The sequence below is a fragment of the Nannospalax galili genome, unplaced genomic scaffold (genome assembly GCF_000622305.1).
Source record: "Nannospalax galili isolate Female #2095 unplaced genomic scaffold, S.galili_v1.0 scaffold328, whole genome shotgun sequence".
Taxonomy (NCBI): domain Eukaryota; kingdom Metazoa; phylum Chordata; class Mammalia; order Rodentia; family Spalacidae; genus Nannospalax; species Nannospalax galili.
This window is the reverse complement of record NW_008358342.1, coordinates 273745-299400: the sequence shown is the minus strand read 5'-3', so window position 1 is coordinate 299400 and position 25656 is coordinate 273745. Positions and strand designations below refer to the sequence as shown.

General features: G+C 41.2%; 1 protein-coding gene across 3 annotated transcripts in view; it reads right to left on the bottom strand.

The window, feature by feature from the left end:
* Ppp2r2b (protein phosphatase 2 regulatory subunit Bbeta) overlaps positions 1–25656 on the bottom strand; it is a 531088-nt gene that overhangs the window by 294609 nt on the left and 210823 nt on the right. The window contains exon 1 of one of the 3 annotated variants that reach the window (XM_008821627.2): positions 12635–13425. The exons of the other annotated variants lie outside the window; for them this stretch is intronic. Within the exon in view, the coding sequence (XP_008819849.1) occupies positions 12635–12704 (70 nt within the window). The 5' untranslated portion in view covers positions 12705–13425. Of the gene's footprint in view, positions 1–12634; positions 13426–25656 lie in introns of those variants that run through there. 3 annotated transcript variants of the gene reach the window in all.

The window sequence follows — 25656 nt, the reverse complement described above, 5'->3', positions numbered from 1 at the left end:
TAGAAGAGGAACAGCTGACCCTCCTAAAACAAAGACCTCTAGATAGGCTGACTAGATTCACCAGAAGGGCAATTAGTGGGGATTGGCTGGGGTGCCCACAACACAGCAGACAGTACCAGGTATATCAGAGTATAAGGGCTCTAGTGGGGGAGGGAGGCTATGGGAGGTTACCATCTGGGAAGTGGGTGTATAGTTGAATAAGATGGTTTGGGATGTTCTGCGTGCTATACACACATGCACAAAATAACCGACAAATTTTTAAAAATGTATTATGTTTGAGGAAGAAGCATGGAAATTTACATCATGCTAATTAGTAGAGGTGATAAACATTGAAATCAGCCTGATGACTTTATAGACATACACAGGCACCAAGGATCCAAGTGCAACCGATTAGGACTAGTAATCATCTTTTTAGTAATAATCAGATACATACAGATTAGAGATGCATGCGCCTAGATCTCAGTGTTAGTAGCAAAACCAATGAGTCTTTCTGCAAGAGACAGTATATTTTAAAATGAAATGGAGATCTTTTTTAAAGGTTAAAAACTCACTCAATTTTATTTCTTACATGGCTTATACTGAGTTCAATATTGTATAACTCAACTATGAACCCAGAAACTTACACCCACTTGTGAAAGAGATGTACTCCTGCTCTGGAGCATTTTACTGAATATGTTAAAGCTGTAGTGAAATGCTTCTTTTAATCATGTAGTTATTAACATAAAAATAAAAATAATAATACATGCAAGGTGGGATGAACTTTACAAAATCACAGAGGGCAGAATTGGTCTTTGAGGAGTTGCTAGTCTTTTGTTTAAGAGTTTGGTAAATATCTTGGTAGAGAAGTGGATGAAACCCAGGGTTCTCACAGCAGGAGCAGGTCATCTCTTCCCCCCAAACTGGCCCTGATCAGGAATATCTGACTGCTTAGTCACCTCACCTACTAGCCTGCCAGCTTGCCAACCTGCCAGTCCATCCTTCCTACTCACTCTCAAGGTAACTGTAATAATTCAACTGTAAACCTAAAAATTTATAGCCAATTTTGAAAAGAGATGCCTCTTATCTCTGGAAATTGTTATTGAATATGTCAATGCTTTTGTAATGAAATGCTTCTTCTAAGTATGTAGTTATTAAATAAATAATTTTTAAAAAACAAGAAAAAATATGGTTCAACTGTAGGATGTTACAGAAAAATGTTTGCAGTATTCTTTCTTGGCCTAAACACAAATCCTAGCTTTGAATCCATTTTACATGTAGTTCTAGCATTCCATAGTTCATCCATCTTTCTGATTCTCTGGCTCTGTCTTTCTCACAGACACACAAAGAGAGAGACAGAGACAGAGAACCTGAAATAAAATATATGAAAATATTGATGCTAACTATGTCTGGAGCCGAAGGTGAATTTGCTTTTCTTTCTTATGCTTTTCTCTACAGATTGCATATCCGTCAGTCAATATGTTCTTGGTTCTCTTTGAACACTTCTGCTTTCCTACACAGTATTTAAAAGATTTGTATTCATATTCACACTTGTGATTATTTAATGCCTGTCTTCACAACAGAACACAAACTCTGTGACACTAGGATCTATTATCTGATTTTTAAAAATTATTTGCATCTTAGGGTAGTTTTGTAGCACGAGGCCTAACATATGGTGAATATTTTAGAAATGGTTTCTGATGAGCAATTGGAGGGTCTCTATTTAGAAGAGCTGTGGTTACGTGTAGGGCTTCTGTGAGCTTTCAAACATCCTGTCAACTTGCATCTCCCACTTCTCTGCCACTCAGTGGATTATACAATTTCTCTTGGCCCCAGTGTCTTTAACAATAGAGTGAAAATATTTATTGTCTTTCCTCCCTTACTTCCTCAATCAATGTGTAATGAGTGATATTTGACATGCACTATATTAGGAAATAGATAAATAATAGTGAATGGGTCCTAAAAGTTTCACCTAATTCAGTTTTAATACCTCTGAGGGCTGGAGAGGAATATATGCAAATTTAAATATATGTAAATGCATGAGTTTAAATCACACATATATATAGATATATATAGCATATATGGTATAACATATATACATAATATGTAGTGTGGCCCATAGAATATATAAAGAATTTAGCCTTATATGTTGAACACTTTGAATATAGTGGCCCTTCTTCATCATCATAACTGCCATAGAAATTCCTTCAGTAGGTCTCCAAGTAGCTAGTTCATTGGATTAAAAAATACCTTCAATTTTGTCTATAGAATGAGTTACTAGAAAATCGTTATGAATGTTTCTCAAAAAACTAAAACCAGGAGTGATGTATGATCCCGTTATACCAGTCCGAGGTATACAGCTGAAGGAACTAAGCCAGTATGCCACTGAAATATGTGCACATTGGTGTTTATTGTTATACCCCTCACAATAGACAATATACAGAACCAGACTAAGTGCCCATCAAAAGACGAATGGATATAGATGAGCGTGGTGGCAACACCTTTAATCCCAGCACTGTCTGTGAGATAGTGGCCAGCCTGGTATACATAGTGATTTCCAGGCCAACTGGGACTACAGAGAGACCCTCATAAAACTAAAAGCAACTAAACAAACAAAAAAGATGAATGGACAAAAGTAAAGGAGGAACATATATACAATGGAGTTTTATTCAGCTGTAAAGAAAAATGAAATTATGCCATTGGTAGGAAAATGGATATAACTGGAGATCATCATGTTAAGTGGAAAAAAAAAAGACTCAGAAAGGAAAATTCTGCATGTTTACTCTCATACCAGGATTCTATGTATCTATATCTGTATCTATCATTCTATCCATCTATGTATCCATCCATCCATCTATGAATGACGTGAATTAAGGGGGTAAAAAGTCTAAAGGAAGTAGGGAACAAAAGAGAGAGGTGGGGAAGAAAGAAAAAGTTACTTGCTTTCTCTTATATAGTTTAACTATATACATATATCCACATTACATGAAAGCAGAAGAGGAACTATTTAGGGGGAACAGAGACATGGGAGAGGGTGGGAGGGCAAATATGAGCAAGATTCAATGATAAATATGTATGAAAATGTCATAATTAAACCCATTATAGTATACTCTAAAAAAATCTTAATTTAAAAAGCCTATAAATTGGGCCAATATCCTGCTTTGTAAACAAAGCTACCTTACTAAATGACTCTCTGGCACACATGTACATTTCTGCTTTTCTGGTTAAGCTGTTTGCTTCCAAATCTCCTGGTGCTGGTCATACTCTTTAAGTCCATATCACAGGAAATGATAAAAAAGAATGGTATAAAAAGAAAGAAAATTATTGTTTCAAATGAGAGTTGAATGCTTTAAAAAATGACAAAGAACTATCAAATTAAATGTAGCAGACCATCATAAAAACCTGCAGTAAGATTGTTTATGAGGTGTCTATGTACTCACTCAGTCTCAAGCAAATAAAAATCAGGCATGATCTTTGTCACTGTGGGTCTGGTGTGTGCAAGAAAAATATAACTCCAGACATGAAATCCAGATGCCAAGACAAGGCCTCAATTATTTATTATGCCTTTGTTCAAAATTAGTGAATGCTCTTTTAGCAAAAGGTATGCTATTACTGATGATAAAGCTTTTAAAACTTTCCAACTCTTTGTCCGAAATACATGGGATAAGAGGGATTTTGTATTTATTGAAGTCAGATGCATAAGCAATACATGTTTCATATCCTGCTTTTTTTTTTTGTAGATTTGAAAATTCTTAGCAAGATACTTGACTGAAGGGCTACCCAGGCCACTTTGTGACACCATAGAGGTAAACACAACAGTCTCCCACAGCCTGGTGTATGTAGTTAACTGCATGTGGAGAAGGGCAGTGTCATCTGCCCAAAGAGACAGTAAGACATTTGGGAACAAGAATATGGAAACTTTAGCAGACTGCCCTTGGCAATGCATTTTTTTTTGAATTGGTGAATTTTCCTTCCTACTTTGGTGTAGTGGAAGGTGTGCTGTGGCCTTCCTGAGTTCTGAAAGAACAAAGGGGATTTATAAGCCCCTCCATAGAGTATTCTGTGCAGGGGAGTGATTCTATTGTGCCGTCAGATCCTGTCATTGAGAGTTCAGCCTCCCTGACTGGCACTTGCTCTTCCCTGTCAGCGCAGCAAGATGAGCAGCACCCTGCTCACCAGATGGTTATTTGTTCCACCAGCCACCTTTGCTGCATCCCTGATTCATTCCAGCCCAGGACGGTCTCCAGCACCCATGCTGCAAGGCAGCTCCTGCCAACAACTTTGCCAAATGGCTCCTCTCAAAGTCATGGGCTGCCCAGACAGACTGGCTCCTCCATCTGCAGCAGCTTTTGGCAAAGAGACATTTCCCTTTCTGGCTCTACCCCTTGGCTGCATCAGATCCTTCTTGCCAGGAGGATGATCTGACCCTTTAGTAAGTACATCCAGACCTGGAATTCTGAGCCATTTAGAGCCCATGTCTATGTTCCCCTGTCCCACCTCTGAGCACAATGTCAGAACATATCAAAGAGACACAAATGATCATGAATAGAGGCAGAGATCAACATAGATATTTACAGCCAGGAAAACTACAGATTGTCATACCCACCCACCTCCTCTCAAACTCATCATTGGTAGACGAAACGGAAGCTCAGAGACCAAAGTCACTAATTACTGTTGAGGGCTTGGGAATCCTACTGTGGCTTCTGATGTGCATTCTACACCAGTGAATTGCCTTTCACTTTTCCCACACTTGTTTTCGAATTCTTGATAAAAACAGGACCCTTTGTTCTGGCATTGATTCAAAGAAGTGTGTCAATACCACGACTTTGGTTTTAAGCAGGTATGTTCATCCACTGAGGTGGTCTGTTTCAGTGTTTGAGAGTACAGGGTTTAGAATCAGATAGACATGAATATGACTTGTGTTGTATCTACTGTGGTGTAATGCTCTCATTCTGCCTAAACTTTTCATTTAAGAGGAGACAAGAAGACTATTAGCCTAGAGAACTGTGAGGACTAAGTGAGAAAACACTAGAGGCCGGTGTCCCTGGCACACAGAGAGTCCTCGTCAACTGCCAGCAGCCATTAATATTTACTAACACTCAGGTCCACATGGTCTTGGAAGACACAGTACCTTGGATATGTTAACAAGTATTCCAGTTATTGTTTTTTTTTGACATTGGTATATTCAGATTCTTGTGGTTAACTGACTAATCGAAAGTGACACAGAGAATAAATGGAGGGCCGAGGATGTCTTCTTCCTATTCTACTAAGAAACTGGAACCAACACCTTGGCTTTAAAGACAATAAAATCAGAAAGGAGAACATCTGAATGAGACAAGTTAGATGTTTATGGTCAGTCACTGCAGCAGCTTATGCAATACAGAAGCAGAAGCAACCTTTCATCCATTCACACTGGAGTTACTTAATAAACTTAATGTACAGTCATACTGTGGAGCACCCTGCAGTCATTAAAAAGCACAGGGAAAGGGGCTCTGACATGGAAAGATCTTTAAGACTACTGATTGTCAACAAACAAACAAAAAACAGTAACAACAAACAACAAAAGTACAAAAAAATAGGCCAGGGCATACTCATTTAAGAGACCCATCCCGTGGGGCACTCTTCACCTTACAAGTGTCAGCTTTCTTGTGTGACAACTTGTCCACCCCTAAACTGGATACATTCTTTTGCAAAGTACCCACATACCTTTCTCCATTTCTTTGCCATTGTCGAAAGTAATGAAGTCTTCTTCTAAAGCATAGAACTGACAGTCTGATTTCTCCTTCCCATTGCCCAGGATGATTCATTCATTCTCCAAAATACTGGTGAATGCAAATTTGTTTTCTATGGAGTTCACACATGCCTAACCTATCATGGTAATTCCTAATTCTTACCACAGTAAACTTGAAGCCTAAGGAACCAAAGGTTCCTGAGTTAGTTATGACAGAATTCCTAGTAAGCTTATAACAATAATTTGTGATTTCATTAGGAGAGCTGAGGTGGAGCTTTGGACTTATTCTAGAATTCCACTGGAAAAACAAAATAAGGAAAATGGGTGGGAAAGATGACAAGGTGGATGGAAGCAAACTCATCTTGTTATGAAAGTTAGGGTGAGCAGGCTAGAGGGCAGCTCTGGCCTCAGGTACCTCCACATTCATGTACACAAGGAAATTTACCAAATAGCACCTCTGCCTACTCTTTTGCTTTGGTTCAGGCAGTGATAGGAGTTGCTACTGACCTTGAAGATGGGTGCCTAGATTACTCATTGAGACTGCCTCGCCTTAGCCAAGAAACTCACTACATTGTGGTTCCTTAGGGTGGAGTTGAAAGACCCTGAAAACACTGTTTATAAAACTCTAGCTAGGCCTTACATTTTGACTCCTCAGTCCCATAAATTTGTCCTTCTGATATCAGAGAGTATAACTAACATACAGAAATATGTCAGCTAAGAAGTCTGGCATTGGGAGGGGGAATTCAGCCTTCTCCTGGTAGGATGACAGGGAGGGCCCAGAATTGTGCCATGCTCTGCTGGGAAAGAATGGATCTAGCAAACCCAGTAGCACTGAATGAACATTAGGGTTGTCTGTGGAAGGTGGAACTCAATCCACATCCCTCTCACAAAATCCTGACAAGAGGCAGCATGGCTAGCCCACAGTCTAGATTGTCACAGACTCCAATCTGGTTATGCTACTTACAAAGAAGTATGTTTACAATACAAATATGTTTGTTGTACAAGTTTCTTTGTATCATGGAATTTATTATTCTGAAAACAAGGCTAATACAATTAACGCAACTATTCTTCCAGTTTTTATAGACGATTAGATGAGAAGCACTCAGAAAAAATGCCGGGAATACAGTCAGTACTCATGACTCCATCGTCAGCTAAGTGTCTTAAATTGGACCCTTGGTTTCTTCTTAAATGCAAATGTCAGAGTCTAGGAATGTCAGTCTATAGCTGTGCTCTTTTCATTGAGCATTATCAATATTTTGACAGAACTGGTCTAATATTATTCACCCCAGGTTCACTGGTATGTTTCTGACCAGCACTCATAAAGGCCTTGGGATTGCCCCTAGGGACCTAGTTGCTAATAATGAATACTTGCTAGTGATTTCAATGCACTCTGGTTATTATGTTGAGGAACAGAACATTTCCCATCCCCAGAAAGGTCATTTACAATAGCATAAGGCAGCTTATTCCCACCTTCCATTTCAGATTTTTTGAGAGCTCAAATACTCATCCATATGCATTGGAAACACCATTCTGATCTTCCATTTGCATACAAATACCAAAGCAACTAAAGGAACCAGAGGCAGCTCTCCATCATGGGACACCTCCTTTTATTTGTCTAGTGCCTTTCCAGTATCTTCATATTAAGACATTTCACATTTCTCCCCAGATTTATTCATCACAACATCCCTCCCCACCCCCCAGCTTAGGTGGAATGGGGGAAGGACCTGTGATTCTTTGCTTTGATTCTTGTGGCTCCAAGAACCTAAGGCATTTCACAGGTCACTCAGGTCTCAACTTTAAAGACAATCCAAACTCAACTCATCTGAGATTGGATTCTTTTTATTTTACCACTCTGCATAGAAATGGTCATCTACTCTTATTTGAATAGTTTTTGTATTCAGTTATGGTTATCAAAATCCTTAATCTGGGGTGATACAGTTTTTGCTATCATCTCTTTGATCCCAACTAAGATCAGTTTGTGATTGCTCACTCATTGCCTTGAATTCATTCTACCTGGAACATCTCTTATGCATCTCATCTACTCACATGGCCTTAAGTCATTTTAGTATGCGGGTGCTGGCTGATCTCTAGCTTAAGTATTGTGTCCAGGTCTTCTGAGTATCAGAAACAGACATCTAGCTGTTCACTTGAGAGTCTCAATGTAAAACAATATATGTCACAGACCTTTCTAATGGACTTCCAAAGTCTATCTCCTGTTTCCCGACAGGACCCCATGTACTCAATCTCATGGAAAAATTCTGAGAGTTGTCTTCAGCACCGTCTTCTCCAGCCACAGCAAAACCGTCATGCCACATAAGTCTGTTGCACTTTTTCTTTACTGCATCTCTAATCCACCTGACTCCTTTTCTACTACAGCTATCCTTCTGGGTACAACTGTGGTCTCCTACTCACCTCTGAGCTTTCCTTCCTGTTCAGCTTTCTGATCCCACCCTCCACAGCAGCCAGACTGAGCTTTTGAAAAACAAAACTGATGTTTCTTCTCTATAGAAATCCTTTAATAGCTTTCGATCCATCTTTGGATAAAGTCCAACCTCATTTTGAGCATTAGGGTTCAGTGTGATCTGGCCCCTGAATCTCTCCTCAGTCTCCTCTCACCTAATACTTTACTAAGAAAATTTCCAAGCAGGCAGCAAAGTGGACAAAAAAAATTCACAGTGATTCTCCATGGACCTACCTGGGTTTTGCCATTAATACTGTGTAGATGCTTTATCATGTTTCTATCCATTCACTCACTCCTCTGTTCATTCTTGGCTTCAGTGTATTCTGAAATGCCTGTAGACTCCAGTCTCATATTGAATCACTCTCCCACACTCCAGCTACAGTCATCCTTCCATTCCTTGAGTCTCTCAGGCTATTTTAAGTCTCTGGGCTCTAGTATGTATTGCCCCTTTTATTTAAAATGCCTTCAGCTCTTGCTAATGCAGATCTCATCCTTTAGGTCATAAGCTACCCTTGGACTCCAATCTGAATTAGACCCATGTTTCACCTTGTGTATGCTTTCAAGGAGCAAGTGACAACTGCAAGTAGACTTGCAAAAGTGTTTGCCTAATATCTGTCTCCCCTGATAGACGGGAAGCACCATGAACACAGAGACCATGTCTGTATTTGAAGATGTGCATCACTTCTTTAGAAAGCCAATTAATATTTATAGAAAGATGAAAGGCAGTACATATCAACAATTGGAAGGAACTACACGAAACAACTCATTTTTCCTTTAACAATGTGTGAACAGCACAGTTTTTCTTAAGGCCTCTGAGGGAGGATGGAACTTACTTGCTGCCAAACTATAACCAACAAGTACATTAAGAAAATTACTAAGCTGGGCATGGTGGCCCATCCCTTTAACTCCCTCTGGAGGCAAGGGCAGATGGATTTCTGTGAGTTCAGGGCCAGCCTAGTCTGCATAGCAAGTTCCAGGCCAGCTGGGGCTACAGGGAGACCCTGTCTCAAAAAGACCAAAAAAAATAAAAGACAAGCTCCCTGACTAAGGGACCAGTCAAAACAAAACTAGTGGGTTCTGCCTATCCCTAATAGCTCTTCCCCTCAATAGCACCCTCAACATACAGACTAAAGCCAGAGTACATGCTTACCATACAAACACAGCTGAATACCAATAGGATTGGGGGCTGATTTCTGATAGGCAGTATCCTGAGTGCCTTCTCTGTATCAAATATTTTTTTCTTGTGGTATAGGTCCTAATGTGACTCCCATTTTACAGACAAGAAGACTGAGAACAGAGCAGTTATTTTAAAACATTCCATTTATCACATTTTTCTGTGACCCCCATTTGGAAGTGTAAAATTAATCTAGAAAATCCAGACTACTGAAATGAAGAAAGGTGTTCAGTTGGCTCTAGCAGAAGCCTAAAAATATAGAAAGAAACCCAGCGTAGATCAGAGAAATCCAAGAGATGGCCATTGGTTAGGAAACCTTGTGCTCGACATTGATCAAACCAGCAGGGTGACTTCATGTTTGTGGATCCCGACTCCACCCTTCCTCATATACTGCCCATGTGCACATTTCCAAATTATCTCTGCAAACAATTCTACTCCAGATAGAAAGCAGGCTCACACACATAGAAAACCATTGTAATCAGCTCCTGCTGGTAGTTAAAGGAAAACGAGGCAGCTTGCAGAATTTCCTAATGAAAGTGCAGGGTCTTTGAGCAGTCTCCAGCTTGAAGATTAGAAGTTCATTGAATAGATGACCTTGCAAACTAGTAACATCTCTAGCCTCAGTTGCATCAGTTAGCAGCACACTTGGCAGGGTTTGGATATATGGAAATGCTATGTATAAAAGCTTAGCACAGTCTCTGGAACAGAAAATGCGTGGTGATGCTAAGTTGAGAAGTCAAGGAAAGACAGAAGAAGGTGGGAGAGGGCAGTAACTTTAATAGCCCACATCGTGGGGCTGGGTGAGGGGGGAGATATGAGAAGGGAGAGAGAGTGGAGAGCTTGGGTTAAAGTGGTTTGCATTGCTCTTAGCTGGATGAACCTGCTTGCAGCTACCACTTACAATGCAAATTGAGCTTAGAGTCCTTCACACTAACTACACAGCAAACCCTTTCTGCTTTAAATAGAATACTGCAGTGTGGAATGATCTGAGCAAAGGGAAGAAAAACAATTCAGAGATAAACATGAAGGATAATTTAGGGGGGAAATGCCCTGCTGTATTTGAGCAGGTAGAAGCATAAATGAAGAAAAATGAAGGGAAACAGAAAAATAAGTTCAATAAAGGGAGAAGAAGCTAATTCCTCAGTAAGTGAGTTTAAGTTATCAAGGTGGAAGAGAACTTTGGGGCTGGGGCTGGGGGTGGGGATTTGTTAGAGAAGCTTTGCTGCTTCTGGTACTCTTTCAAGGTAGGCTAGTACTTCAAGTGCTCATCAGAAGACAGGGCTCAACTGCGTGGATGTTCCCAGAAATGAACAGGTCAAGTCCATAGACAACTTCTTACTCATCCAAGCTTCTGCTATTTGCATAGTCTGCCTCCCCTTCCCCCACTTCTCATGCCTTTACTAGGATCAAGTGCAGGGATCTGAGAGATTGATTTTTATATATCAGAAAAAATGTACCCAAATATTCCATCCAGAATTAGAATGAAAAAAATTCAATAAATTAGGCACAGAGGTAGCATTCAAGACCCTGGAATGCCATTCCAAACTTCTTCCCTCTACAGATGACATTCCTGTACACCTGGCCCTAGTGTGGCCACCTTTTGAGATGGTAGGTTTCCTTTGCCTGAATAATGTAGCAGAAGAAAACATGAAGGCAACCCTCTTTCTTTGTACTCACAGACAGAAAAGCCTTTTCCTCCCCGAACTCATAGACTCAAGGCGACTTCTTTGGTGGATGGTATGCCTAGATACAGATAGATGTGCTACCTAGTCAGACTCAATCATAAAGCACAAAGACTTAAGATCATATTGTCATCATAGGGGGGAAAAAAAGAAAAGAAAAACAACTCAGCAAGAATGGTGTTCCTTATAGGGCAGGGATGGATTGCCTATCTTAAAAGTCATCTCTGTGCTTCCAGAGGCCAAAGCTCACAGCTCTGCTCAGTGCATCTGGCACCATAGACACCTTGGGCTTGGTAGTCCCTAATCATGATGGTGAATGGAGAACATATTTTCAACCGCACTTGACATTCTTCCTATGTAAAAGTTCCAGGGATGTTTACAGAAGATGCCACCATTAGGCATACACACACATGTATGTCTTTATTTCCTTTAGAGCTTGAACTCTTACTTGGCCCATCACATTTCTTTAGCATTCTCTTGATTTGATTCAATATTACAGAAATTTTAGTATTCAAGGAAAATAAGGATAATTTCAAGTTAACATGCTTTGAAACGTTTCCCTCAAGCACTTCCACACACATTTTCTCACATGGATATTACTCTATGACAATGGAACACTTTGTATTATTGGCTAAGGATAAAGACCTACAGGTAGAAAATGAAGCCCAAAAGCAAAAGTTTTGCTTTTAAAATGTGTCCCTTCAGTACACACACAAAAGGCAGAATGCAATCCACCTGCTGACTTTTCCTGCCTGCCTGCCCCAGCACTGGGGCTGTCAGAACAAGCTGGTTCAGAGAGAGAGAGAGAAAGAGAGAGAGAGAGAGAGAGAGAGAGAGAGAGAGAGAGAGAGAGAGAGAGAGAGAGGACAATTTCACCTCTTGGGAAAGCTCAGCTTGCTGAACCCTCTTGCTTTCTGCTGGCTGTTGATTCAGCAGAAACTACTGCTGCAGAATTCATAATGGTGATTTTTAAGGCCCCACTGATCGCATTGCTCGCCCCACGTGTCAGCCTTGTTCGGTCGCTGCAGGAACAAGATTCCCCCGGTCACCTTTTTTTATTTCTTGTTAATGCACTTCAAGGAGAGAGGGGCTGGCCCTTTTGCAAAGGGCCTTTAGGGGGTTTTGATTGTCTGAACAGGTAACCCAACCAGTCGGAGAGATGAATGGGCAGGAAATGAAACCATGCCCTCGCTGCAGCCACCGAGAGCCTGCCTCACCGTGCTCAGAAAGGGTGGACCAAGGTCCTACTGGGCCTCTCCCTTCTTAATTTCAGTCCAAGACTCCTGTAAGCGTCTTGGGGCAGGGGTCATCTGCCTCCTTGGGGTCATCTCTCCGTCTGGGAGCCGCGCCCTGAAAAGCCTAATCCCTAAGGGCCATTTTAACTCCCGGGGGCGCCGGGTCCACCTGCTGCTGAACGCCGGGCTCGCGTCGTGGAGCCCGGATGGATGTACCGCGCCCGGGCGGCTCCCGTGCGAGCAGAGCCTGAGCCCCCGCCCCAATCCCGGAGACCGGAGGAGTCTCTGCCACTAGGCGCCTGGCCGCCGGGGAAGCGCGGCGATCCACAACTTGTACCCGGCCCCAGCAGCGGAATGCAGCCGAGCTGGCATTACCTTCGGTCGCATAGCTGTGGTCGCGCAGGAAACTGTTGTTGATTTTGCGGGTATCAATGTCCTCCTCCATTGACAGCAGGCTTACTTGCGTGGGAACCAAAAACCGGCAGACAAGTATCCATGATCCCTCCCCGCAGCCAGTCTCACAGGAGAGGGGGGCAGGGGAGCCAGTGGGACTGCACCATGGTCCGAGCCTGAGGAGGAGACCGGGAGGCGGAGAGAAAATAAAATAAAATCCCGGCAATGGAGCTGTCACCTCCTCCACTCGGGTTCTCCGAGGCTGCGGTGGCTCCTCCCGCGCGGTGCGCTCACTTCAGCTCCGATTCCCAGCGAGGATGCTGCGCCTGCCTCCGCTGCCTCCGGGTGCCCAGAAGCGCGGTGCCCCGAGGGGTCTGGTCCCGCCCGCCCGTCCAGAACGCGCTCCCAAGCGGGGCTAGGGAGATGCCCAACAGGTTCTTCCGTTGGCAGCTGCTCCAAAATGCAAAAAAGATCCCTCCTCCCCCTGGGAGAGCGGGCAGCCGCGACAAAATGGTGCCTTTCCGGACCCAAGCTGCAGTGGCGAGATGGCAGGGGCAGGACTCAGGCTGGCCTGGCCGGGATGAGGGTGCTGGTCCCCGCCGAGGGCGGCTCCCGCAGGCGGGGGCTAGGGCAGCCTGCGGGGAGCAGGGCAGGGCGCTGCGGCCCGCGCCAGCGCACTCACCCTCACACCCACGCGAGCGCACTCGCAGCTGCTGCTGCTGCTGCTGCTGCTGCTGCTCCTGCTGCAGGAGGCTGGAGGCGGCTGGTGCATTAAAGGCGAGGCTCCTCCCAACCGCGTCAGCAGCCCCAGGACTCTTCCCCAGCAGCAGTGGGGGCCCTGGCAGAGGCTGCGGCTGCTCTCTGCTGCAGTGGGTCTCACGCAGCCGCCAACCGACACCTGGTCACCGAGAAGCCTGGCTTACAGGTTCCCCGGAAAAAACGTGGACGTGCTCTTCGAACCTCCCCTCCTCTGGTGTCACGCAGCCAAGGGTAGCGTCAGGCTGGCTCTCGGAGTCCCTTAGCTCCCCGCTTTGCTTAGGGCACCTGCACTTCATTCAGGACAGCAGGTCGAAGGAGGTTCCTTTGGGTAGAAGTCCACATCATGGTCCCTTTTGTACACCCGGATATGATGCAGGCGGGCGGCCCCATTTAGAAGTTCATGGGTGAGGACTGGAGCTCGAAGCCTCCAAAAGTGTAGTCAGTGAGAAGCGGGGTTGCTCATCGCAGAAGACAGTGCTAGAACGAGGAAGAGGAGCAGGGGCCAGAACTCGCGACTGCTATCACATCCAACTCCTTTCCCCACAGTCCAACATCGAACTGTAGAAGGCGGGTGTTAGGCAAGCATCAGTGTCTCCACCGCAGAGACAAGCACCAGGCTGAACTGCGAATCTAGTCAGCCTTTCAGTGAGGAAGTCCACTCTCCTTAGTCCTTTGCATTTTGTTTTGGACAGACCACTGGAGCCCCTCTGCTCAGCTGTGGCTGCTCAGGAAGGTGAGCAAGAAGGTGTGTAAAACCGTAAGGGAGCTTGGGACCAAAGAAAGCCACTGCTACCCCAAGGGAATTTCAAGGATCCAATTAAGAGAGAGGGAGAGGGAGAGGGAGAGGGAGAGGGAGAGAGAGAGAGAGAGTTCTTCAATGAGGAGGAAAGGCGAGATCCACTCTTCTGCCTGCATTTCCCAGAATTGCAAATTCTACATTTGAAAGAAAATGAGATCATTATTGTTATGAAACAACCAAAATAATTTAATGGAGCAGCCCAAATCACTAGAAAGGCAATTCGGGGAAGAAATTTCTCCTGTTCCTCTTGCAGAAGTGTTCATTTCTATGGGTGTCAGTATAGGGAGAGACATCAGCAAATGTCTTGCTCAGTTAAGCTCCACAAGTTTAGCTAGATGAGCCCAGAGGGACCTCTGAGTTAATTATATACATACAATGCTCTGGCTAACACAATTTAGAAAGTATTTGAAGTTCAATAAAAATGGGAAAACAAGTCCTTAACTGGGGTTGGGAATTGATTTCTAAGAATTGATGTTACTAGCAGGTAGAAAATGACATTGTTTCCACATCCAGAAAAGTAACTGCATCTCTCAGTGAAAAGGGGAATAAAAAAGAGTAGGCAGTTTTCCATATAATTTGGGGTGTAAAATATGCTTCCAGTAGATTCCATTTTGTTTTCAAGTGGTGGTTAAGTCCTGCATGTTTGTTTGACTATTTGTTCAAAATCCACATGAAATTTAAGCATCAGATGAGGACAGGTACAAGTTGATTCAATCCACTTGGGTACCAGTTGTCCTGGCCTGCTCTTTCATGTTGAGCCATGAGCCTCATCAAGGCTGCCGGGTCCACCGTTACACTGTCCAGCTTCTCTTGGAGACTGACATATTGGTGAGAAAGGAATAGAAGGAAAATGCTAAGCTCATCTCTTAGCATATCAAGGTGATGAGAAGACATCTTGCCTTTAATTGAAATGAACTAAAGTTGTGACAGCAGGCCTTAGAACATACTGGGAAACTCACTCCCTTGTCTTTCTGGAACATGAGCTGGATTGGAACAGAGCTGTGTGTTGAATCAAGTAGTCTCAGGCTCATTGGCCAAACTGGGCTTGAGGAATTTTCCATAGTAACCCATAAGGGACACACCCATTCACTAAATCCAACCTCTGAGTTTGTTAAATGTCCCCTTTCACATTTGCTGTAATATTTCTCCTGCGTTTACTCAACAGTACCTAAGATACAAGTTATGAGAGGGAAATTGAGAAAAAATTTCATTCATTAAGCAGATATCAAGGTTTTTATTCTGTGAACACTCTTTTATTGTGAAAGAGTGGGAATGGAAAAGACCCTGCAACCAAAACTAAGGAAAAGGTACTGTTGGCTGTGTGCCTTTCATACCATGACATATAAAAGCTAGCAAAAGGACCACCATGCAATGCTAGGATGGTGAGGGACACATATACCATTCCTTGGAGGATGTCCCAAGCTCCTTCTTATGTCTTGGATATGTCCAGTTCTTCCAGAAGCATTGACAGTTGTGCACACCTCCCCCTGTGCTCCTCCCTCATGTTCTGGATGTCCTCCAGGATCTCAATGGCTTCTAACTCATTCAGACCATACCATGGACCTTACTTCTGCTGCTGTTTTGTTTCCACAATTATTTTTTGTCTTCTTCATGATACTTTATTTTATAGTATTTGCTTACTCATTACTGTCAGATGTTTCCATTGTATTTCCAATATCAGGTGCCTGCCACTTAGCAGATGCTTAATTTTATTTGTTGAGTGGTAGTACATACTGAATGAATTAATAAGTAAATTACTGAATATATTTAGTGGTATTTAGGCATTTATATATTTATCCTTGCTAAAATTCATGCAAAAAAGTTTATTGTGAGCTTGCACTTTTCTAACCCCCATTCCTATGGGAATAATTGTTTCTTTTTAGTATGCATATATGCCAAGATTGTTCTGGATACTAGGAATATAGATAATACAAAACAGAGTCCTTTCCTTTACAGAAGAGTATGAGCTTTCTTTGTGATAGAACACACACATTATAAGTCAGGCCAGTTGTCAAGCGCATGCTTGAAGACCACAAGTTTGAGGCCAGCATGGACTATACCTTTAAGCATCAGATGGGGCAGGTAAGATGACCCAGCATAATGGCACCCACAGTCAAGACTGATGACCTGAATTTGATCCCCAAAACTCGTATGATAGAACAGATTCCTGCAAGTTCTCTTCTGACTTTCACATGCATGCTGTGACACATGTGCACTCCCCAACACACAAAATAAATGTAATAAACAATTTATATCAGCAGACCATAGCATAATATCAAGTGACAAGCCATGATATCAGATAAAGTTGATTTTCTGCCACCTATTACTGTGTCCTCAAGCAGGTTACAAGATCTCACTGAGCCATGGAATTTCTTATCTATAAATTAGGGAGGAAAATTTGTTATCGGTTTCATAAAATTGCTGTGAGGATCAAATGAAATAAGGTATGGAAGGAATATACTGCTATCATTTAGAGACTTTTTTATTGTCATCACTGTCATCAATTTTCAACAAATATTTATGCCAGACACTATGTCAGACTGAGCTAGGACAGGAGGCTCCACACATCAATGCATGAGATGGATAGAGGTCTCTGTTGTCATAGAACTTAGCATCCAATTTACAGTTTATATAAAGGGGGCAACAAGCTACAAAGAGGGCAGGAAAGGGCATTCTGAACGGCTGGCCTAATTCAAGCTTGTGTCTACATAGAAAGAACCAATTACAATACACAGCCTCTTTAAGTTACCCCATTCAACATGACAGCATGTGGACACATTCTTTTCTATTACCTTTGTCCTGGTCCCCTCCAGCAACATTCACAAGTCCCCCAACTTCCCCAGTTAGGCTAGTGTTTCCTACATTGGAAACTTTGAGCTCATTCTGCCCAATTAGTACATTAAACAGCTACAATTTTATTAAAATCCTTGACCTGAGCCAGTCTAGAGATTCTTAATGTAGGCTTTAGGTGTCAGACAGTCCTGGTTTGTATCCCAGCTCAAGCATTTATGAATTCTTTGACCTTTGGCAAGCAATTTAACATCTCTGAGCCTCTGTATTTGCAAAGCAGGGCAAAGCCAATAGTAGCTACTTCACAGAGTTGTTGGGTGGTTTAAGAGACAATGTAGGGGGGCTGGAGAGATGGCTCAGCAGTTAAGAACACTGGTTGTTCTATAAGACCCGGGTTCAAATCCCAGCACCCACATGGCAGCTAACAACTGTCCATAACTCCAGTTCCAGGGGATCCGACAGCCTCTTCTGTCTTCCGTGGGCATTGCATGACATGGGTGCATTTACCTACATGCAGACAATACATACATACACATAAAATAAAAATAATAAATGAAATATTTTTTTTAAAAAAAGATAATATAGGGAAAGTGCTTAGTCTAAGCTTAGCCCAGCCCAGAGCCTGGTCTCATTGAGACTACAGCCCTTTCTCAGGAGTACTTCATGGAGACCTTTGTCTGTAGAGATGCATTACAAGTCAGGCGTCCATGTGAGCAGACATGATCCAGAAAACTGAATTTTACAACCTGTGGCTGTCTTATTGAGCAACCAAAAACTGTATACATGATATTTTGCCACCTTGCAAAAGAAGCCCTTTAGTAGCCATAATATCCGTGCAAGTGGGGAGAGAGAGGACATGCCCCTCTTGGTATGAGTGTCTGTGTCAGCAGATCTAGCCACACTTCCCCGAGGAGGAATCCTGTAGAATTCCTCTCCAGGATCACTAGTCACCCAATGCTCACCTCCCTCTGAGGAAGTTTATGTGCTGGCTGCCCAGAGGTTGACCTCTTGGATTTCTAGCAAGTTTGCAATTCCTTCTTGTGCATGCTACAGCATGTAACATCACTGGAGTGATTCTTTAACATGGCATTTAACTTAGCAAAAGAAAACAAAGCCTCTTGCCCTCGCATTGGTCTATGAGTTTTAGATTTGGGACTAAGAGCTGAATTTGCATAAGATGTGACATCATGTTGGTGGCTTAAAGTCTCTGAGATAGTTGTATTGAGGAAATAATAAGGTTTTTAAAACTTTATAAATCAAGTTTAAAAAATAGTTTATTTTAATTTGGGAGCAATCTTTAAACATTTTCCAGCAGGTCAGTAAAAACACAGTACTTCCTGAAATATCTTTGCACTTATCCCTGTTATCTACACAAGGCTCCCTCTAACTTCTTAATACTAAACTCCATTAATACTAGACTGAGTCCATTTCAGAGCATTCCACTATCCAAGGGAACTTCTGTGATAACATGAAATAACTCTTAAATTACTACATTTATCATAAAACTTTCCCATATTTATCAAGGGAAGTCTGACACATCCTCTTGATCCTTTCTGGGCTGGTTTTGAAATTGTCATGGTAGACCCCTGAGTGATTGCTCCTGGAAGGCTCTTAGAGCTAATAATGTAAGGAATGTTGGGTTATACTCACCCTTCAAGAATCTTTCTTTTCTAGCATTCAGGCTCCACAGTTACCTTACACTTGCCCTTGATTTACCTAGGTACAAAACAAAAACATCTACAAAAACATTCACTAACAGTTTCTATACTTGTTAGTTTCTATACTAACAGTTTCTATACTATTAGGGCACTGATGCAATGGGAGAGAAGTCACAAAACCCTGAGCCAGATCTGAGGACCAGAGAGAAAATATCTTAAACTCTTCTCAGTCCGGTGTTAAATTTAGGCTGTCTTGCACATGGTATTTGCATTATATTTGTTAAATACAGTGATAATTTCTAAAACCAGTTTAGCTACATTCCTGGGGCATTGCCTAGTACCTGATTATATTATTCAAAGTAAAACTTCAGCATAATTTAAACAAGAATATATATTTGGAAAATATTTTCAATTTTTAAAAAGTACCAAGGAAAAGCATTTTATGGAAACAAACCATTTCTCAGAGCCTTGTTTGAGAACCTGGGAACAACCCAAGTGTCCACCAGTAGACTTGGTTAGGTAAATGATGGTGTCTTCATATGTTGAGCAAGTATCAAGTCATTGAAAAGATAATGGTAGTTAATGCTTGCTGAGCACTAATGTACTAGGCTCTGTGCAAAGGTCTTTGTATTATCTCAATGAATTCTATCAACAGATTCTAAAGCAAACACCATCATTGTCCCCATTTTTACTGAATAAAGCAATATTAAATAAGGTGCCTAAAATCAAAGGAATGAGAGCCTGGCCCTGAGTCACAGTGGGTCTCTGAAGCTGATGTTCTTAACCACTGTGCTTGGAGGCATGTGTATGTCAGGGGAATCACAATGGAATTTCCTCAAGGTCTTTTCTAAACTATCTACTACTAGGTTCTGATGTGTCCCTCATAGGGGTGAATATTCTGCCAGCTGAAAATCCCAATTGATGGAGTGGTGAGATTGTGGCAAAATCCAACAGTTATGGGATTGTAAAATTCAGCCACAAAACTTTATAGCTTCAAAAATGTGGTATATTTTTACACACTGGAGTTTTACTCAGCAGTAAAGAAAGATGAAATAATGAAATTTGCAGGTAAACAGATAGATCCAGAAACTGTTAAACTAAGTGAAGTAACACAGACTCAGAAAACAAACGATGTATATTTTCCCTCATATGTGGCTCCTAGCACCAAATCCTTTTAAATTCCAAGTCCTTTTAATAAGATGATGCTATACAGCAGTCCCTTCTGCATGAAATAACTACCATCATCATGACTTCAGCTGAGCCTGATCCCTAAGCATCGTCACAATTGGGCTTGTTGATGGTTGTGCTCATTCATTAAAGGAGGGCCAAGCAGTGTCACTGGACCCTTACTGGAGTATCTAGCCATTCTTCCCAGCCAACTGTATGTAATTTGACCCTAATCACACGTGGCCTCCTGGATTTGGGGAAGGCTAAAGTATGGAATCTGTGGAAGGCTAGGAAGAGAAGGCATGGCCCATGCTGGGTAAAGGCTAGCCAGTGTACATACCCTCAGGTCATACATACACTTCAGCATTCCCTCAGTTATCTTGAAGCCTTTGAGAGGGAACTGTCACTGATTCTAACTACTCCAACAGCCATCAAAATACCTGAAAGCAAATCCTGAATCCATCACTCTAGAGATCAGCCTGGGAAGACAAAAGAAAAATCTTTTTCTAGTTACCTATCTAGAACTTGTAATTCTAATTATTCTTGCCTTTACTTCTCCTTCACATCTCCCATTCATGATTCAAGGACTTTCTTCTCCCCTTAGAGGCAAGAGTTATGGAATTTGGGAGTCTTTCAAATAGACCCACTGAAGGGGCACTCCAATTGCCTCACCCTGTGTCCCTGTTCATTGTGGAAGAAGCCAGAGCAGTCAGCATACCTATTCCTGACTGGTAATCTGGGTAACCTCTTCAGAGGATGGCATGATAAGAACAGGAGGTAGGAATTGGCTAGGCAGTTAGAGTAAAAAGACCCCAAAGAAAAGTAGCCAGTTTCTTGGCTAAAAGTCAAAATGTCTTTGGGACTGTTAGCAACATACTCTTTTCCAAGGGCCAAAAATGTCAAAAGTATTTGGGAGTGTGTATCTAATCCTTAAAAGATTTAAGGTTACCTCTTCAGAAGGGAGAATGTTAGAGTACCCAAAAGCCCCATAAAAGTAAATGAATGAAAGAAGGAAAAAAGAGTGATGGGGAGATATGGGAAGTGTTGGATGGGAGGGAGTGGGTATGGATTTAATCAAAACACCTTATATACATGTATGAAATTCTCAAAGTTTTTGTAAAAGTTAAAAAAAAAAGTTAAAGTTCTCACATGGCACAGAAACGACACCTCCACTTATGTGCTCAAAATGACAGAAAGCATATAAAAGCCTGCACACGAATGGTCGTAGCAGTATTTTTCAGGTTAGCTTCACAGTTGAAACAACTCATATGTCCATCAACTAATGAGTGGATGGATATACACATAATAAAACAGTATTTAGCGACAAAAAGTAATGAAGTACTTTACAATGCATGCAGCATTGTAGGTGAAGATTAAGAAATTCAGGTCAGTGAAGGAAGCCAGCCATCAGGTCCGTTTTTGTGAACTGCACAGAGTAGGCAGATCCCCAGGCAGAAAGCAGACTAGTCATTACCAGGGGCTGGAGGTGGGATGGGGTCACTGATGATGGGATCAGGATTTCTTTTTGTAGTCATGAAACTGTTCTAAAATGAGAGAGGATCCATCAACAGTTATATAAAAGGCTGGATTTTACGGGATGTGAGTTATATCTCAATAAGAGCTGTCACTAAAAGACAAAAAAATCACTGTTTTCACTAGCTGTTATTGTTTCTGTGGAGCATGGTAAGTCCTTCAGACTTATCAGCACATCTAAAAACATCTAATGGTAATGGCAGTTCTCAGTGTTCTGTCATTAAAACATCATAAAGCAAAACAAAGCTGCTCCCAGTTGTGTGGCTGTGAAGCTGTGTGCTAACAATGGTGCCCATGACAAAGGCTATATGGAGGTCCTCCTATTTCGCCAAAGAAAATTTAAAATGTATCAATTTATAGCAAGAAAAATTAAAAAAATATTTTAATACTGTGAAATATTTTATAGGATGAAAACTTGTGATGAAAAGAGCAGATCATTTTCTTCACAGTGAGAAGTTGAAAGATACTAATCAGAAAATGCACAGGTGATCAAAATGTGAAGAACAGCCCTGTGCCACAGAAAAGTAACACAAACAACATTTTCATGGTGAATTCTACAGTTACCACAATGAAAAGTTTAAGAAAGCTGATGAGGGGCTGGAGAGATGACTCAGAAGTTAGGAGCACTGGCTGCTCTTGCAGAGGAACTGGGCTGGATTCTCAGCACCCATATGGCAACAAACAACTATCTGTATCTCCAATTCCAGGGGATTTTACACCCTCTTTTGACCTCTGCAGGCATTGTATGACATAGGTGCACTTACACACATACAGGCAATACACTCAAACACATAAAAAAAATATTAAAAAAGAAGATTAAATTCATTTTAATAAGTCTTGAAAATTTTTAGTTTTATGAAAATAAAAATATTTTTAATTCAACATTCCAAAAGTATTCCACATGCAATTAATATAAAATTACAAATTATAAATTTATCTTTCTTTTGTACCCAGTCTTTGAAGACTGTTTTATATTTAGGGTTGTCTCAAAATTAGCTGTGTTTCTAGGGTTGAGTACCCAGGTATTACAGTGGTTTCCATACTGGACAAGAGAGGTACAGCGAATTGGCTCTAAAATGTCATTCCATTTTCCAAAAAGAGTTTTAACATATTTTTTTTCAGAATAACAGTTGTCTCCTAAGAACTTAGAATTTTCTGAGCCTCAAAACTAAAGTTGTGGTGTGCCTGATCTGGCCTCTGCCTGGAGTAGGGGCTGAGAGCTCAGTAGACTGCCTGAGAATGCCTGATCTGGCCTCTATCAGGTGTAGGGGCTGAGGTCTCAGCAGACCTTCTGAGAGCTCCTGTATCTGGCCTCCATATGGTAGTGAGCTTCCCCCATACTCAACGCCCTAACTGAGATTATGTGAGACCCCTCCCATGGCCCCAGGGGCAGAACTCTCTGCACTACAGGGGGGTGGGGTGGGTAAGGCTGAGACTTTAGCAGAGAGCCTGAGAGTACCTGATCTGGCCTCCACCTGGGGTAGAAGCTGAGAACTCAGCAGACTGCCTGAGAGTGTCAAAATTGGGCCTGTCCTTAGAGAACTTCTCAAATTGTACTGAGTAATGGGAGTAGGGGTCCAAAAGTTAGAAGGACACTTGAGTCTAACTGACTGGAGTCTGACTTGGACCTCTGTGAGACTTCCTGAGTAGCTGATCTGAAGCCATTAGTTCCCTCCAAAATAAAATCTAGAGAACCTGAAACCTAGACCAACCTGCTCTATACATCCAATAAGAAAACAACAAAGGCACACCAATAATATAAACAGAAACAAACTTCAGCTCAACAAAAGTTTTGATTTTCATACTAGACTCACAACAAAAAAAATCCATATGCCAAAATCACAATGCAAAAACAATAAAATGCAAAATCAAAACAAACTCTACCAGTCCTGTAGACGAGTTCTACAGGGTTGCAAAAACAATAAAATGCAAAATCAAAACAAACTCTACCAGTCCTGTAGATGAGTTCTACAGGGTGAGCCCCCTAGAGATAGCCCAGGACACAAAATTTAAAAGAACAATCATAAACATGATCAAGGAATGCAACGAATTTAAAGAACACACAACAAACAAAGAATTAAAAGAAGATAGGGAAAAATTTCTGAATGAATTCACAAAAGAGATAAAAACATTGAAGAAAACTCAAGCTCAAATGAAGAAGGAAGGGAAAAACTCAATAAGCCAATTTGAAACAACAGGGGAAAGCCTCACCACTAGAATGAATGAAATGGAAAACAAAATATCAACACTGGAGGATAAAGTTGCAGAATTGGACCACTCAAGCAAAGATTATGAAAAAATTTAAAAAACACAGGAATGAAATATGCAGGAGATGTGGGACACCATGAAAAGATCAAATCTACATATCATAGGCACAGAGGAAGGAGAAGAATTTCAGGCTAATGGTGTTGATCAGATCTTAAACAGGATTGTAGAAGAGAATTCCCCAAAACTAAGGAAAGACAACCACATATGAATATAGGAAGCACATAGAACACCAAATGGACATGACCAGAAAAGAAACTCCCCATGGCATATCAAAATAAAAACACTAAATGTACAGAACAAAGAGAGAATACTGAAAGCTGCAAAAGAAAAACAACAACTCACATATAAAGGAAAACCCACCAGAATTATAGCCAATTTATCAATGCAACTATGAAAGTCAGAAGAGTGTGGACCAAAGTATTTCCAGTTCTAAATGATTATAGATGCCAGAATACTTTGCCCTGCAAAAATGCCTATTATACTTGAAGGGGAAAGAAAAATCTTTCATGACATGAATAGCCTGAAAGAATTATTGCCCACAAAACCAGCCCTTCAAAGAATACTTGAAGCAATACAAAGAATGGAGAAAGGAACAACCATCCCCGGGGCAAACTAAATAAAGGTAAAATCATGGAAATGCAAAATTAGGCAAAGAATGCAAACAGTAATCAAAATGATGACAATCAATACATATCTTTCAATAATAACTTTAAATATCAATGGAGTGAACTTACCAGTCAAAAGACACAGGCTAGTTGAATGGATTAAGAAACAAAAATCCATCTTTTGGTTGTCTGCAAAAGACCCATCTCACCTTCAAGAACAGGCACTACTTTAAGGTGAAAGGATGGAAAAGAATATTTCAAGCAAATGGCACTAAGAAACAAGTAGGGATTGCAATTCTAATATCTGACAAAATAGACTTCAAACTAAAACTAGTCAGAAGAGATAGAGTCACCTCATTCTTATCAAAAGAACAATGAACCAAGAAGATATTACAATCCTGAATATATGCACATCAAACTCTAGTGCACCCAAATTCATAAAAACAACACTACAGAACTTTAAGACACAGATTAAGCCCAATTCAGTAATAGTAGGGGACTTCAATACCCCACTGTCTCCATTAGATAGATCAACTGGACAAAGAATAAGCAGAGAGACTTCTGAATTAAATGATACCATACATCAAATGGACCTAACAGACATCTTCTGAACATTCTACCCAAGCACCAAATAATACACTATTTGCTACCCCATGGAACCGTCTCAAAAACTGAACACATACTGGGACACAAAAAAAACCTCAACAAATACAAAAAATTGAAATAATTCCATGCATTCTGTCAGATCACAATGTAATAAAGCTTAAAATCAACACTGGAAGAAATCTTAGTCACTATACAAAATCATGGAGATTAAACAACACACTTCAGAAAAATGAGTGGTTCAAAGGAGAAATTAAGAGAGAAATAAAAGAATTCCTGGAATTCAACAAAAAGGGCAATACAACATAACAAAACTTCTAGGACACTTTAAAAGCAGTCTTAATAGAGAAGTTTATAGCTCTAAGTTCCTGCTTTAAAAAATCAGAAAGAGCATAAATAAATGACTTAACATTGCATCTCAAGACTCTGGAAAGGCAAGAACAAATGAAACCCAAACCCAACAGAACAGAAGAAATAAAGAAAACAATACAAAGAATCAATGAATCTAAGAGCTGGTTCTTTGAAAAGCTAAACAAGATAGACAGACACTTAGTCAAGTTAACAAAAAGAAGGAAAGAGCAAATCCAAATCAACGAAATCAGAGATGAAAGGGGAAACGTCAGAACAGACATCCAAAAGATCCAGACCTTTATAAGGGAATACTTTAAAAACCTATACTTTATTAAATTTGCAAACCTAAAAGAAATGGATCCATATCTAAAATCATGGGAACCACCAAAGTTAAACCAAGAAGAGATCAACAGCTTAAACAGACCCATAACATATAAAGAAATCGAAACAGTAATACAAAACCCCCTGACT